The sequence below is a fragment of the Malania oleifera genome, chromosome 5, assembly GCF_029873635.1.
Source record: "Malania oleifera isolate guangnan ecotype guangnan chromosome 5, ASM2987363v1, whole genome shotgun sequence".
NCBI lineage: Eukaryota > Viridiplantae > Streptophyta > Magnoliopsida > Santalales > Ximeniaceae > Malania > Malania oleifera.
Window position 1 is genome coordinate 65759797 of NC_080421.1, and position 17486 is coordinate 65777282.

At 34.5% G+C, this 17486-nt stretch overlaps 1 protein-coding gene across 8 annotated transcripts in view; it reads right to left on the minus strand.

Annotated features, from left to right (window-relative positions):
- The window catches only part of LOC131155375 (uncharacterized), a 93994-nt gene extending 77847 nt beyond the window's left edge, over positions 1-16147 (minus strand). For 3 of the 8 annotated variants that reach the window (XM_058108451.1, XM_058108449.1, XM_058108456.1), the window contains exons 1-3: positions 15903-16121; positions 15014-15170; positions 2935-3020 (exon numbers count right to left, since the gene is read on the minus strand). In XM_058108451.1, the coding sequence (XP_057964434.1) occupies positions 2935-3020; positions 15014-15170; positions 15903-15997 (338 nt within the window). In that variant the 5' untranslated portion in view covers positions 15998-16121. Of the gene's footprint in view, positions 1-2934; positions 3021-15013; positions 15171-15241; positions 15279-15902 lie in introns of all 8 variants that reach the window. The other 5 variants (XM_058108455.1, XM_058108453.1, XM_058108452.1 and 2 more) reach the window with 4 other exon arrangements.
- Between the last annotated feature and the right edge of the window lie 1339 nt (positions 16148-17486).

A 17486-nucleotide genomic window follows, 5' to 3' on the forward strand; every position in this document is an offset into this window, starting at 1 on the left:
TTCTCTGATTTATTCATGCTAGCAATTTGCATCCAGTTGCCAGGTAGCAATTTTTATTGCCCAGCACTGCATTAGTTGGAATAAGAGCAAGTATTGGTCTGGCAGGTTTAAGTGGGGAATTAGGAGATTTATTTCTAAGGTTTACAAGATGCTGTCAAGGGGAAGGAATCCACCTCACAGACCAGCCATTCAACATGATCAGAATGTTGTACTAGATTAACAATGGGTGATGATGTAAGAAGCCAGCACATTAAAAACTCCTGGTGAAGATTGGCAGTGGATGATGGAATCAAAATATAGATAAATTTTCTGCTGATCCTAGTGAAGATGGAATTTCTCCATGGAATGTTATTCTTGACAAATTTACAACATTCTACTCTGATGAAGATGAGACCATGAAGGTGACTTGATGAAAACTTCCTACTCAATTAACAGAGATTAGCCCATGTGTGTTTCTTGGAATGCCATGCACAAGTTCACGAGATTATGCATAGAATTTTTTGACAGTCTCAAATTTATTTATTTATTTCTTAAATAGTAAAGGAAGAATTTCATTAATAGAATAAGAATATACAGCTAGGAGAATAAGACATCTCCTTAACAAAGTCTGGAAAATCCAGATAGAAAACACAAAGAAACAACTTGAAAACTAAAAAACAAAAGAGAGAAAAAACAACACGAACTAACATTCCAACACATAACGCCAATCGCGCTGAATATCAGAAAAACTCACCCCCTTAAAATTCCCCTGCCAAACACCAAAGAGAAGCCAAATACTGTATCTTTTCCCAAACCAGCAAAAGAGATGACTTCTTCCCTAGGAAAATGTGCACCACACTCCATCCACAGCCCCCAAAAAACTGCAAAAAAAAAAAAAAAAGGCACATTTCCAGAGCACTGCCCTTTCTTTTTTCCTGCCAAAACCAGTGAAAGACACTGCCAAAAAGTCCTTCACTGACTCAGAACTCAGCAACATTCGCCAAAAATACCAAATAACTTGTTCCAAACCCTCCAAGCATAGTCACAATGAATGAAAAAATGCAAAGAAAATTCTGAACAAATAAAACAAAGAATACAGATGTCTCGAGAAATAGCCTTCAAAGGTCTCCTAACCTATAGCAAGTTATTGGTATTAATTCTATCAAGAGCAACCAACCAGATAAAAGCCTGATTTTAAAGGGGATTTTGGCCTTTCAAATTGAACTATAGAGAGGAAATGGTAAATTAGACCTATTCAAAAAATCACAAAAAGATTTGCATGAGCATACCAACAAAGGATCCCAAGACCAAGACCGCCAATGAAAAACAACAGTTATTCAACAAGACTAGCAAAGAGGATAGCTCTACCATCTCCCTATCGTTTAACGATCTACAAAGGCCGAAATCACAAGGAAAAGGACCACCTAGATCAACAACAAAAGAAGAAATGGAACCATCCTGCCTTGAGCTCAGGCGAAGAAGATGTGGAAAAAAGGTGGACAAAACAACATTCCCCAACCAATGGTCCTTCCGAAAACAGATTTTACTATCTCTACCTACCAGGAATTTAATATGAGGAATGAAGAGTGGATAACTCTGAGAGATAGCTCTCCACAGACTCTCCGAAGAACATCTAAATCTCAAATTAGTATCCCACCCATTGATGATCTCAAATTTTCATCGATACATGTTAAGAATTTGAGGTGAAAAGGTATGTTTGTTCCCACAATAAGGAGTTGGATATATGCCTTATTTAAATGAACAGACATGTGATTAAAGGATTTTTAACCACATGAATTGGTGGGGAGGAAAAGTAGGAATGGTTGACCCTGATCCAATTTCAGAAGATAAATGTGAGATGTTTACAAATGGGTCCATCAATATGCATAGCAATCATGAAAGCTGGGTTTTGCTTTCTTCAGGTGCCGCCATGCGACGCCTTTATGCTCATTCACTTGACCCAAACAAGTTTGGGACAAGTTTGGGTCAGGTGGACGGGTTCGGATAGGTGAGGATTTTTTCAGGGGGACAGGTTTGGATAGGTGAGGATATTTTCTTTATTTGATTAAATTGCATATTTTTAAGCCAGGTTTGCGGCAGGCTTAGATCACTGAGGCTTTTTTTGTTATTAGATCATATTGCATGTACTTTTTGGCTTAAATTGACCACAGGCCCTTTTCTAGTTTCTTTCAAAGCCAAGTGCTTCAGAAGCCAACTGAAGCTAATCAACAGAAAAATCAAGCTTCTATATGCAAGAATTTTCTTAAAACACATTGAAGCAAGGGAGCCAAATGTTCTTTTTTGCAAACATCATTGAAAGAGTGGTTGGAAAGCATTGTTTGGGATTTCAATATATCACAAGTGATGGCTTCATTGCAGGAGTGAGTTTTTTTTCTCTCACATGGAGGAGACTAATGGAGAGCTAACCCAATTATGCAATCTTTGATATGTTTTGAGAAAGCTGGTTGTCCTAAGCCCGGATTTTTTCCGTTTAGAGGTCCACTTTCATTTGTCAATCTTTTAAGCCCTATTAGGGGTAATTTGGTAAATAGACATTTATTTTAAAGGTTATGTGAGTTTTAATCAAGTCATGTAATTTTTTGTGTTTTGGTCTTTGTCATGTTTCAATTTCTTCTGCTGGACAGATTCACAATCCAAGATTAGTTATAAATGAAGGACTAAGGTGGTTTCTCTGCTAGGGCAGCCATAGAATCTTCTAGAAGGGCCATTCCAAGTTGTATTGAGCAGTCTTTTGATGAATCCAAGTAATGCTACTGCCTGACAGAAAACAGACATTCAATGACAGCACTATACACATATCCACCACGCACCAACACCCCAACTCCAAAAAAAACTAAATTTAAAAAATTATGAAAATTTGATAAAGTTCAAAAGCATGTCCTGCAAAAATAGGAAAGAATGCAAAAATCCAAGAAAGCATTGTATTAAACATACCCTTCTACTGCCACAAGGCATCTGCTGTTGGGAACCAAACGACGGAAAGAAGACTTTTCATGTATTGACTCAGACCGAGCATTGAACTGCAATACGCAAAACATATCAGGATCTTATAACTGATGTCACCACTACACATAACTACTATTAGATCAGGTTATTGATAAGCCATGAGAAAACTTCATTTAATTCCTTGTTTCAGCTATGATAATAAAGATAAAAAGGTGAGTGGGGGCACAAAAGACCTTAAGGTTTCAAAAATGCCATGTACCCCTTGACATTTGATTTATCCCCCCTCCATCAATTTACCATTAAGTAGCACAGCAAATTGCAAAAGCAATTAACAGTTTTTGCCCTTTTTTGCCCTTAACAGACATGAAATAGCTTAAATATGGTTCAAATATTCAAACATTGCATAGTCACCCCTTCAAAAGTGAAAACCCAATCACTTGGAGATTAATTGTTATCAAATATCCAAAATGCTGTTTAGAACCTCAAAAAAAGAAAAAGGGCAAATTCCATCACTAGTTATGAATTTTTAGCCATTGTTATGCCAATTTATATATAACCAGGGGGAAAAGGGCAAAATACTAAAGAAATTTTAACTGGTTATTCTGTGGTAAATTAATGGCGAATGTAAGTGTCTCAAAAATTAGATCTCAAGGGAGGTCCATAGGATTTTTGAAACTTCAAGGGAGGTTCGTGTCTTTCTGCTGAAGCTCAGAGATAGTGTCTTTCTCCATAAAATAAAATAACATTAATAAGCATCAATCAAGATCCCTTATTATCAATTTTGACTTTCATTGAATCTAACACCAAAGGAAAGCATAATAGATGTTCTATAACTAGTAAGTGACAATACAATTTCCAAAGTAGTGTGTCAGCTAAGATCAGAGGCAGCACTCAAATCCAATAATTTTTAGTACCTTGGCACCATCCTCATCCCCTAGAAAACATTTACACTGTTCAATTGGCCATAAGAAAGTAGTATTGGATGAGAATATGATGTACAAAGTGGAAAAGTAAAGGCAAGGGAGAATGAAGAAATAAAAAGAGTAGAATGAGGAAGAAGAAGAAAAATGAAGAAAGAAAAAGAAATGTTGTATTGTGTAAAAAGAGAGAGATAAATATAGGAGGGAAATTATACTAGATTCAAATGCCAATTAATAATTGTTCCATATATAACTCGCATATATCCTTTAGTTAATTAAAATAAATATTCACACATCAACCCCTAAATAACAAAACAACAATGGCTCTATGCTTAAAGTACGTATTCCAAATAGACAGCCTAAATGGCGATGACAATCATCTATCATACTCCCCAACCCAAAGGAACCTAAATCTAGACAAAGTGTCTGCAGGTGCAACTCTAATAGCTTTAAAGCACTCTTCCAAATGTCAACCTCGGTAATCCAAGAAGCATCTAAAGCAAAGCTACCTCTCCAACCAACTATCTTTGAAAAGCACTCTGAGGTAAATCAACGAATATGACACCAAGAATAGCCTCAATTGCATGTTATGGATGAGAAATAGGAGATGCCCAAGGGACTACAAAACCTAGACAAGGTAGGACGCTCAAAAAGGCCTGACCAAGGTGTTGGGTCCTCCACATTGAAAACAAGACTAATGTTCATAGGTGTTGAAGTATTTGCTAAATTGGAAACCTAAAAATGATAGCTCTCTCCCTCTATTTATAATATATATCAAGTACATAACAATAACCACAATACCCTTACTTTACTAACTCCCACCTACTAACATAGCAATAACGCACCAAAATAACAAGTAACACTCTCCTTCAAGCTGGAGCATAGAATACATACGCTCCTAGCTTGTAACAAATGAATTCAACACAACTGACCCCCCCCCCCCCCCCCAAAAGGGGTTTGTGAGTAAATCCGCAAGTTGGGATTCAAACTTCAAATGAATAGTTCTAGTGAGCTTTTGTGCAAGTTTTTTTCCTCAAATAGAGTGGCAATCAACTTCAATGTTTTCTGTGCACTCATGGGGACTAGGTTGGAACCTTGGAGGCAATATAGATAGCAACTCGATTTAACACACATCAACTCCATAGCCCGACAATATGGAAACCTAGTTCTTCCAGCATGTTCTTTAACCAAACAAGTTCACATGTAATGTGAGCTACAGAGTTCTTGAGTGCATCTTTCCCCTTTCCATTAGTAAGGTTGTCAAGAGGCAAAACTTTAGCCCCCATTCAATCGTGGAAAACATTTTCCCATTTCAATTTTTCAGTTCACCAAAGAATTGTAAACATTTTTTAGTATGTTTGGTATCGATGCTATTTTCTATTTCCTATTTTTTTGTTTTTGTACAACGAAGAGATAGATAATAAAAACACGTTTGTTTATGTTGCTAGTTTTTTTGTTTCTATTGTCGATTTTCTATTGCTTGCGAAAAAACTGGAAAACCAGATTTTGAAGTTTTCCGTTGTTTTGGCAACCTATTGCAAGAAATTTTAATATCCCGAAATGGTTCTTTTCGATTAAATCATTTATTTTATACACTTTTAAAATTAAAATTAAATGATCATATGAATTTGAAATAAACATAGACATAAAGTTTAAAAAAAATAATAAAGTCAATTACCAACTATTTTTACTATTTTTCAATTGTCATGTTCAATAAAATTTTTATTGTAAAGTAAATTTCGAAATTATAATTAAGTAAAATAATTATAACAATTTTTATTTTTATTATAGTATTTTTTCAATATGTATTCTTTTGAAATTTTATTATTTTAATCATTTTTTTATAAGATTTAAAGAAGAAAATGAACATTTTTTAATCCAGTTTTTAATTTAATTTAGTTTTATAAATATTAACCATACAAGTTGTTGGTTTCTAGGTTTTAGTTTCTATTTATGGTTTTTGATTTTGTTTCTAATTTTTGTTTCCGTAATTTTTGACAGTGGTACCAAATGGCCCCTTAGCCTTTTTTTAGTTTTTCAAAATTCGTATTAAAAAAGTAGAATATAAAGAGTTTGTTTACATGTGTAGAATAATTATTCATTTTTTTTTGTTTTTAGATTTCAAAATAATTACAAAAAAAAAAATGACAACTTGTTTTTCAATTTTTCAAAAATTATATAAGGTAATATTTGACATCATGGATTTTAAGACTTGAATTTGGATTTTTGTGGATTTAGAAGAAACTCTATGCATAAAAACAACGAGAAGAAGAAGAAGACTAAGTCCCACTAGATGGGGTCGGCTACATGAATCTTTTTCTGCCAATTCACCCGATCGAGAGCAATTTCCTCTAGCATAAGAGCTATTAAATCCTTCCTCACAACCTCATTCCATGTTTATTTTAGGTCTACTCCTACCTCTTTAATACCAAAAACAATAACTCCTCGTCACAAGAGCGCTACTAGGTCTACATTTCAAATGCCCAAATCATCTAAGTTGCCCCTCCCTTATCTTGTCTTCAACCAATGATATGCATAGTTTATTGATTATATGTTTGTTCCTTAATTTATCTTTTAATGTTACACCACTCATCCACCTCAACATTAGCATTTCTGCAATTTTTACTTTTTGTACATGTTGTTTCTTAGTTTCCCAACATTATCCATAAAGCGTGGCTGGTCTTCTAGTAATCTTATAGAGTTTTCCTTCTAATTTTATGGGTATTCTGCAATCACATAACACGCCTGACGCACTCCTCCATTTTACCCAACTCTATGTATTACATCCTCTTCAATTTCCCCTTCTTCTTGCATAATAGATCCAAGATATCGAAATCTATTAGTGTTGTTATTTTCTTGATTATAAAGTTTATTCTTCTCTCCAATACCCCACCTTGAGCTACTAAATAGAATTTCATATCTTTTGCCTTATTCCTACTTATCCTAAAACCTTTAAACCCTAAAACGGTTCTCCAAAGTTCAAACTTAGATTCCAAACTGCTCATACTTTCAATCAAGACAATATCCTTTCCAAACAACATACACCAAGGGATCTCATTGTGGATATTCCTAGTGAGTTCATCAATCACTAAAGCAAAAAAATAAGGACTCAAAATAGAACCTTGACATACAACTATTCTGACTGGAAATTCTCTAAAATTTCTTTTTATAGTCCTAACGCTAGTCGTTACTCTATCATACATATACTTAATGAGCTTAGTATATCTACTACAGATTCCTTTCTTTTTTAAAACCAACCAGATAACTTCCTTTGGTAGTATATCATAGGCTTTCTCTAGGTCAATAAAAACCACATGAAAGTCACTCTTCTTTTCCCTAAACTTTTCCATTAATCTTCTTAAAAGATAAATAGCTTCTGTTGTCGATCTCCTAAACATAAAACCAAATTGATTCCCTGAAATTGTCATTTCTACTCCTATTATTTGTTCAATTACCCTTTCCCATAGTTTCATTGTATGACTCATAATCTTAATTCCGCAATAGTTATTAAAATTTTGAATGTCACCTTTGTTTTTGTATAAAGGTATGAATGTGTTTTTCCTACATTCCTCCAGCATTTTCTTGATTTTTATAATAGTGTTGAATAGATTAGTTAATCATATACTTTCATTTCTAAACTTCAATTGGTATGTTATCTAGTCTAATACATTTCCCACTTTTCATATTTTTTCAAGTCATCTTAACTTCAAGGACTCTAATTCTACAAATAAATCTTCTACTTTTAGTTTTTTTCCTCATTTGTCACTTCCAAGCTCAAGCTTTTAGTCTTGATTTTCATTAAACAACTTATTAAAGTATCTCCACCATGTCTCTTTTATGTCTTCTTCTTTGATTAATACATTATCATTCTCGTCCTGTATACATTATTACCTAAATCTTTACATTTTCTTTCTCTAACTCTAGCAAGTTCATAAATGTCTATTTTTCCTTCTTTTGTACCTAGTCTAATATATAAAGTATCATTAGCTCAATGTTTAGCTTCACTGATAGTCTTTTTTGCATTTTTTTCTAGCTTTTTTATTCTTTTCAAGATTTTCTATATTTTTTCAACTTTGTCATGTTTTATACTAGTTTCTTTTTGTCTTTACAGCTTTGTGGACATACTGATCCCACCACAAACTTTATTTACTGCCAAAGTATTTTCCTCTGGATTCAACTAAGACCTCTTTTGCTATCTTTATGATAGAGTTAGCCATTCTATTCCTCATAGTGTTTGTATCTACCTTATCCTTTATTGTTTAATCACTCTCTTTAATCATTTTATCTTTGAATTTTACAACATTTTCTCCCTTCAAGCTCCATCGCCTAGTCCTCTTGCATTGATTTATGTTGCTCTCTCTTCCATTTTTTAGTATATATATCTAGTACTATGACTCTATGTTATCACCTAGGATAACTTTACAATTTTTACATGATAGACAATCCTCCTTTTAGTTAGAAGAAATCTATTTGGCTTTCATTTTGCCCATTCCTAAAAGTCATTAAATGTTCTCTTTTCATAAAGCAGGTATTCTATATGATCAAATTGTAGGGCATGGCAAAATCTAAAATTGCAGCACTGGCTTCATTTTTATCTCCATATCCTTGGCCTCCACGTATCCTCTTATAACCTACATTGTCCTTTCCAATGTATCCACTCAAATCAGCTCCAACAAATGTCTTTTTCAAACGTTGGTATCCCTTGTATAATACTATCTATACCTTTCTTTAAAGGTATTTTGCTAAGCCTATTTGGGTTTCTATGTGCACTAATGACATTTACTATCTCTGGGCCTAGAGCTATCTTGATTTTTATGACTATCTGAGGAGATGATCTTAGACTTCGCTATGTCATATGATTTTAGTATAATGAATACTTACTTTAAGAAGAGAGAAGAACACTTAATAGTCTTTAAAAGTGGATAAAATAGAAGTCAAATAGATTTTTTTTAACTAGGAGGGCAGATCGTTTATCATGCAAAGATTGTAAAGTTATTTCAGGTGAAAGCCTAACCACACAACATAGAGTCTTAGTGCTAGATATATGTATTAAAAAATGGAAGAAAAATGATAAAATAAACCAGTGTAAGAAAACTAGATGGTGGAACCTAAAAGGAGAAAATATAATAAAATTTAAAGATAAAATGATCAAAGATAGGGATTGGACCATAGAGGATGGGATAGATACAAATACTCTTCGGAATAGATTAGCTAGCTCTATTAAAAAGAAAGCAATAGAGATTTTAGGTGAATCAAGGGAAAGATTCTCAAATAGCAAAGAGAGTTGGTGGTGGGATAAAGATGTACAAAAAATCATAAAGACAAAAAAAATTTGGTATAAAACGGGGCAAAAATGTAGAAACAGAGATAACTTTGAAAAATAAAAGGAGGCAAGAAAATATGCAAAAAAGGCCGTTAGTGAAGCTAAATATAGATCATTTAATAGTTTGTATGATAGATTAGGTACAAAAGAAGGGGAAAGAGATATTTAAACTTGCTAAAGCTAAAGAAAGGAAGAGCAAGGACTTGGGAAATGTAAAATGTATAAAAAGTGAGGATGATATGGTCTTGGTTAAGGACGAAGACATTAAAGAAAGATGGCGAAGTTACTTTAGTAAGTTGCGTAATGAAAACCAAATAGAAGGCTTAAACTTAGAATTGTCATATGAGGAAAAGACTAAAAATATAAGATTTATTCACGAAATTAGAGTTAACGAAGTTAAGTTTGCACTAAAAAAGATGAAAAATGGGAAAGTTATGGGACCAGATAACATCCCAATTGAAGTTTGGAAATGCTTAGGTGATAACGGAATTATTTGGTTAACTAATTTATTTAATACAATTGTAAAAACTAAGAAAATGTCAGATGAATGGAGGAAAAGCACTTACCTATATACAAAAATAAAGGAGATATTCAAAATTGTAATAACTATCGTGGAATTATACTTATGAGTCATACGATGAAACTATGGGAAAGTGTAGTTGAACAAAGGTTAAGGTTAGAAATGAAGATCTCAGAAAATCAATTTGGTTTTATGCCTGTGAGATCTACCACAGAAGCTATTTATCTTTTAAGAAGATTAATGGAAAAGTTTAGGAAAAAGAAGAGGAACTTGCATATGATATTTATTGACCTTGAGAAAGCATATAATAAGATACCTAGGGAAGTTCTATGGTGGGCTTTAGAAAAAAAAAAAAATGGTGTATGTAGTAGGTACCGATGTCATTATGGACATGTACGATGGAGTAATGACTAGTGTAAGGACTATAACTGGAGAAACTAGAGAATTTCCAATCACCATAGGTGTACATCAATTATCTGCTTTGAGTCCTTATCTTTTTGCTTTAGTGATGGACTAATTGACTAAAAGTATTCAAAAGGAGGTTCCATGGTGTATGTTGTTTGCAGATGATATTATATTAATTGACGAAACTAAGGACGAAGTAGAGGCTAAGTTAGAATTATGAAGAGAAGCTTTGGAATCTAGAGGCTTTAGGATAAGTAGAAATAAGAAAGAATATATGAAATGCAATTTTAGTAATGATAGGAGGAATATTTGAGACAAAGTTAAACTTGGTGATGAAGAAATAAATAGCACTTGTAGATTTCGATACCTTGGATCTATTATGCAAGCTGAAGGAGAAATTGAAGATGATGTAATGCATAGAGTTAAAGCAAGTTGGGTAAAATGGAGAAGTGCTTCAAGTGTGCTCTGTGATCATACAATACCCTTAAAATTGAAAGGGAAGTTTTATAGGACAGCTATAAGACCAGTTATGCTATATGGATTGGAATGTTGGGCGACGAAGAAACGGAATATCCAAAAAGTAAAAGTTGCCGAGATGAGAATGCTTAGATGGATGAGTGGTATAACATTGAAAGATAAATTAAGGAATGAACATATTCGTGATAAGTTAGGTGTAGCTCCTATAGAAGATAAGATAAGGGAGGGACAACCCAGATGGTATGGACACCTGCAACGTAGGCCACATAATGCACCTGTGAGGAAGAGTGACTTAGTTACTGTGTAGGGTAGTGGAAGAGGTAGTGGTAGACCTAAAATAACTTGGAAGGAGATAGTAAGTAAGGATAAGGAGATAGTGAGTAAGGATTTAATATCCTTGAATCTATCAAAAGAAATGGTCCATGATCGCATAAATTGGCGGAAAAGGATTCATATAGCCGACCCCACTTAGTCGACTAAGGCTTGGTTTTGTTGTTGTTGTTGTTTACCTATTCTTTTAACATCTACGACATTATCTTTTTGGTCTTTCTCTACAATGATTCACACCTAGTTTTTATGTTTCTTTTTTCCAGAGCATCAAAGTTTATATCTTGATTTCTCAATTTCTGTAGCTTTCTCCCCTACCCAGCTTATCTCTTGAAGGCAGACTAAGTTAATTTTCATTTTAATCATTGTATCCACTATCTCCATGCTTTTGCCCACAACTGTCCTACCTTCCAAGTTACTAATCTAATCCAAATTTCTTGTGCTAACTCCTTAGCCCTCTCTCATCTAGATTGACCCAGTCTACTCCACACTTGTCCATTTCTCACTGCAACCAAGTTGTATAAGTGCAAAGCGTCGCTTGTAGGGACCACCCTAGTGAATATTTGTTAAGGATTCATGTCATAAAGATCTAACAAGTTTAAAGTTGACTATTAGCTACTAAGCTGCCTAATGCAACCTTGTTCTTTTATCTGGGCTTGGGATTAGCTATGCGTACAAGGCTAGAAATCTAGAAAATCAAAAAAAAAAAATTTAAGATTGATATACATTGGTAGCCCACAACATAATAGCTTAAACTTTTGGGTTAAGGGGTAATCTACCAACAACAAAAAAAGACGTTTTCCAAATTTTCTATAAAAATTTAGAAATGGAAAACAATGTAGCATTTTTGTAATTATTTGAAAAATTAGAAATGGAAAATAAACTAATTCCACGAATAAATAGTGCCAAAATTATTTTTTGTTGTTCATTTATTTCCTATAATTGTTGTAAAAATGAAAATTTTGCTAACTTCTTTTGTAATTTTTCATAAAACTAAAAACAGAAAATGAAAATTGTTTCCCACAACTAAACAGGCCTTTAGTTTTCACTAAAGGGCAACAAGTGATAAAGTAGGATGCGCAATAGTGAACACCTTTCGTGCAGCTCATGGATTTCCCTTGTGAGGGCTTTACTAATAACATAGGAAAGACTTTATTGCTTGTAAAATGCTTTTTTATTTTTCAATCGTGGATTGTGAAGGTGACCGGGCCCAATTTGCATATGTATATCCATAAATATAAGTATAACCTTGATCCTGATATAAAAGACCTCGCAAGTGCATTTTTAAGGTATCTCAAAATGTGAATCACGACATTACAGTGACTTATTCATGGAGAATCAAGAAACTAGCTCACAAGTCACAACACTAGTTGCAAAAGATATATGACTACTAACTATGAGATAGCTCAACTTTCCAATAAGTCTTTGATACCATCCAGGGTTGGCCAACAAATCACTCATATCTAGCACTAACTTGCTTTTAGTAACCATAGTTGTATTGACTGGTTCGGATTCTAACAATCTAATCTCATCCAAAAGGTCAAGAACATACTTCCTCTATGACAACAAGTTCCCGTGCAAGATTTAGATATCCAATAAGTATTTTAATGGTCCTAAATCTTTGATTTGAAATTTAGTTGTAAAAATGCTTGGGCACTGGATACCTTGATCAACACCAATAGTCACAATATCATACACAACAAGCAAAATCCTACTAGATGCAGTATAACAAATGTAGAGTGATCTACTGAGAACTATTGAAGGCCAACAAGTATACAACACAGAATTGTCCAAACCACTCTCCAGGAGATTGCTATAGACCTATACAATGATATATTGATCCAACACATTAAACCTGACTCCCTTTAAGAATTAAACCCTGATGGTTGCTCTATATAGACCTTCGTGTGAAGATCATGAATGCATTCTTCACATCTAATAGATGCATGGGTGAAAGACAAGTGTTGGCTAAGGAGATACACAAACAAATTGAGGAAACTTTGACAACTTGGGAGAATGTGTCTCAGTAATCCAAAACATACACCAAGTATATCCCTTAAAAACAAGGTGGGCCTTCAAATGAGCCATGGAACCATCAAGATAGACTTTCATAGAGTGCATCCAACGACGACCAACCACAAACTTATCAAGAGGTGCAAGTAACAAAATCCTGAACATGGCTGCAACTAAAGGGAAATTAAAGTACCACCCCTGATGCAAGAAAATTGGGCTTACTAATCTTTGCTTTGACGATGATCTCATGTTTGCTTATGGTGATGGGAATTCAGCAGGGAGCACAAAATTCTCCTTGAACTTGATTCCTTAACTGGTTTGCAAGTCAATCTGTCCAAGTCCTCCTTCTTCCATGCCGGTATTGATGAGGAGACAATTCTGAATATCCAGATTCTTTTGAACATCTCAAAGGGATTTATCCCCGTAAGATTTTTAGGGCTTCCTTAGTCTCTAAAAGGGTCAGCAAAGAGGATAGCCATAGTTTAGTAGACAAAATCTCTAGTAGAATCATCAACTAGGCCAATAGGAGTCTTTCTTACGAGGGAAGAGTAAGAAGAGTCCAGCTCATCAAATCTGCTCAGATGATCATTCATAATTTATGAGATTCCTCCCTTGTCTCGCCTAAATCTATTATTAGATGTTTCAAGAAATTCAAGGCATTTTTAAGGAAAGGATGTGAGTCTTCTAGGAGTTTGGGATAAGGTTTGCAAGCCCCTTTCCAAAGGAGGGCTGGCCTTACAAAACTTGGAGAGCAAAGGGATGAGTTTGCAGTCCAGCAACTTTGGCTTATATGTTCTTTCTTCACAATTCTTATGGATCAAATGACTGAATTCTTACAAAATCAAGAACAGAAGTGTCAGGGCTGTAAAACCCCCTCCAACAACTCTTGTGCTTGGAGAAGAGTTTGTAAAATAAAAGATAAGGTCTACTGTGATTTTAAGAGCATTACTGTGATAGAAGGCATCTCTCTCTCTATTTTACAACAATTGGCATCCCTTTGGCCCTATCCTTGAGAAATATAATATAGCCCAAGCATCCAAAGGTATCTGCCACTTCCTTTAGAGTCCAAACTCTCCACAATTATCAAGAAGAGGACCTTATGTTGGCCTAGGAGGGCTGGGGGCAGGACCTTGTCTTGGCCTAGGAGACACTCAGTCAAAGCTGAAGAAATAAGAGATGCAACCCCTTCCTTCCAAATCCCTCAAATCCTAATGTGATTATTTTTCAGGGAAAGATATCTCCCTGTTTTCTTTTAACTCAGTTTGGGAGATTATAAGAAAAATAGTTGCCGATGTTCCCTGGTTTAAGGTCGTTTGGTTAAAGAACCAAATTCTCACATGTGCTGTGATTATGTGCTAGCTGCCTGGACTGTAGACAAGATGTCAAAGTGGAAGGATCTTCCCTCCCTCATCTGTATTTTCTGTGGAAAGAGAAAGTGAAAGCAGAGATCATCTTTTCTTGTCTTGCAGTCGTACAAGACAAATCAAAAATAGAGCTGGAATTGTTAAAATCCCTTCTCCTTCTTGCACCCAGGAGGAGATAGGATGCTGGCTGGTCTTCTAGGCCCTTTGTCTTATCTAAGCACACTAATCACGGTTCAGTTTATCATGTTTGGATGTGCAGAAATAAAGCTATATTTGAAGGCACCTGCACTGTGAACGATGTTGTTAATAGCATTTGTAGAGACATGATAGTTACATTCCCCAAGTCAAGATTTTTGTTAAACATTGCCTGCCCTCTTTCAGAAAATGTCTTGATTTTCAACTCATCGAGAATGTCCTGTCAAGTGCATAGGCTACAGGCAGTATGGAATTTGTTTACTTTCCATCCCCATTATCATGACTATAACTCATTATCTAACAATATGCATGATAAATACACACGTTAATGAAACAAGAAGGTAAACAATATGCATATCTCACAAATTAGGCCCCTTTGAGACCTAAGCTGTGCCAAGAATAAATTACAGGAGTTACAAAGCATATTGATAATCTGCACTTTGAGATGAATACAACCGTTGAAGCAATGACAATTCAGTTCAAGTACATACAAAGTCAATTGTGCAAAGAAGAACAGCTATACCATCCTATAGTGATTTGGTTTTTCAGTTTTCTTGGTGAAACTAGGAACGAGTCCCCATCTCATGCAATGAACAACAGCACCTTGACCATCAGAACCATCTCCTATCCGAACCACTGGCAGATATGATCCAGGTGGAACATTACTTGACGGGCGATACCTTTTATTACACACACAACCAAAAAAAAAAAAAAAGGAAAAATGTAGTGCTCAGTGATAAAGCATAGGTACCTCAAAAGATCATAAATTCAAATGCCACACCTGGTTACTAGGAAGAAAGGGGGAAAAGAAATATGAAACGGAATTTATAAATTAGCTTTTGATTTTTCATTATTTAGATTGCAGAAAACATAAATCTGCCTGCACTCAGCAAGGCCAACCACAATTATTTAACTCAGTTAAGGTGAAATTTGCATGTTCAAGATAGTAATAAAGCACCATTTGGGCTTTGGACAGCACCATCGACGAAATACTTCCAGATGCCAACCCAACAATTCCTACGTCGACGTCTGGTTGGACAACAAAGTACTTTCCTGCTTTCGTCAAAACCACATCAATTTTGGATCTTAAAAGCATGGAAATTACTTCCACAACGCCTATCAAACAGTGCGCATGCCACAATAAGATGCAAAATAGGATGCAGGTTTCATTTTCTTTCGGTTCCCTGGACATTCTCAACAACCCAAACGTAGGGGATAAGTCCAACTCCATCTTTGCAACAAACATAAAAGGTGAACAAGAAAACATCCGCACAAAAGGTGAACTCATGCACAGTATTCATAATTTCAGGAAGTTTAACGGTCTTTGATGTTCAAATAATAATAATAATAATAATAATTTCATAATACACATACATACAAACAAATACTCCAAGAAAAAAATAGGCGCAGACCGGTCCATGTGTACTGTACGGACAGAGTTCGTGTTGAGGTAACAAGCCCTAGGAATGTCGTCGGCTCTGAGAGTACAGCGAGCTCTCCCGCACATTCTCTCTCTCTCTCTCTCTCCCCCGGCTACCACCTCTCTTTCAGTTCCGTTCTTCGCTCTCCTCTACTCCTCTTCTTCGCTGCCCACTGTCAACTCAAACGCAAGTGGACTTTATGATGGTCGTTCAAGTGCCACTCTGCGCCCACTTCCGGGGAGTTTTTTTCCCATTTTATTATTAAATTAAAATAAAATATTAACTAATACCCTGTTTGGGAAAAAAATTTTCAATTTAATGCTAACGTAATCTCGCAGCTTGATACTACAAGACAAGATTTAAATGTCTAGCGCTTCTGATGGTGATATGTGGGATGGTGGCTAAACAAGTTTCGTAAGACCAAGTCGCGAGATTTGCTGCGCAGAAAATACGTGAGTTGATGCATGGCAAATCTCGCAAGTTGATCCTGCGAGATTTGTTTCGACCATTCTTCTGCCCTTTCTCCTTCAATTTTTTTCGCGTTGTAGAACAAGCAGCATAGACTAGTAGAGACCAGTGGAGCAGAGACCAGTGCAGCAAGCAGAAGGGGTCAAACGCTTTGCAGGCTATCGTTGCTGGCTTACCGTTTCTACTCGTGAATGTTGCTGGCAGCAAGTTGCTTAAAGAGGAAGCTTATAAAAAGGGGAGATGGGGTAAGTTCTTTGAAAATCCTAAGCTCATTATTTTTTGAATTGAAAATACGTATTTTTTGATTGATAAATTTGTTAGTATGACTCATAAGATCGTGAGTGTGTGCATAAATTAGTCTGTATCACCTTCAATTTGCTAATTGAAGGTTTTATTTGGAAACGTCCAAATTTGAGGAGGTATGTATTTTAATTTCGTTTAGTTTTCCATTTAATTTTTCTATTGTAATATTTATTATAAGTGTATTGGAAATTTAAATATATATATATATATATATAATTTTTTATACTCAATTTAGTTATTTAATCCTATAGTAGATTAAATTCAATTCGAGTTTTTATTTTGATTAATTGAAAAAATATTAAATTTATGATACATAAAAGAGATAATTTGAATCACTTCCTATCCCATAAAAATATTGGTAGGTTTTGATAATTAAAATTAACTTAATTAAGTGAAACTTGAATCTTAAAAACATACCGTATAATTGAATTTTTATCAAATAATTATATGATAAATTGAAATCAAGTTAAATTTTGAATGTAAAATTTATATAATTCAGTGAAATTTGAATACAAATTTATATATATATATATATATGCTGGATATTTTCATAATATTTTTTTTTCTAAAAAACTTATTTATTGTATTTATTCATAATTTTGATCATATTGTGCACAGTGATAATAATAAATTATATATAATTATGGTACCTGTGGGGGGATAGGACAATAAGAAGCATGCATTGAGCTAATAATTTTTCATGCATTGAGCTAATAATTTTTTAAACTCAATTGAGTTATTTAATCCTATGGTAGATTAAAAGACGTAGAAAATCATCATTATTATGCGAAAATGTTAATATTT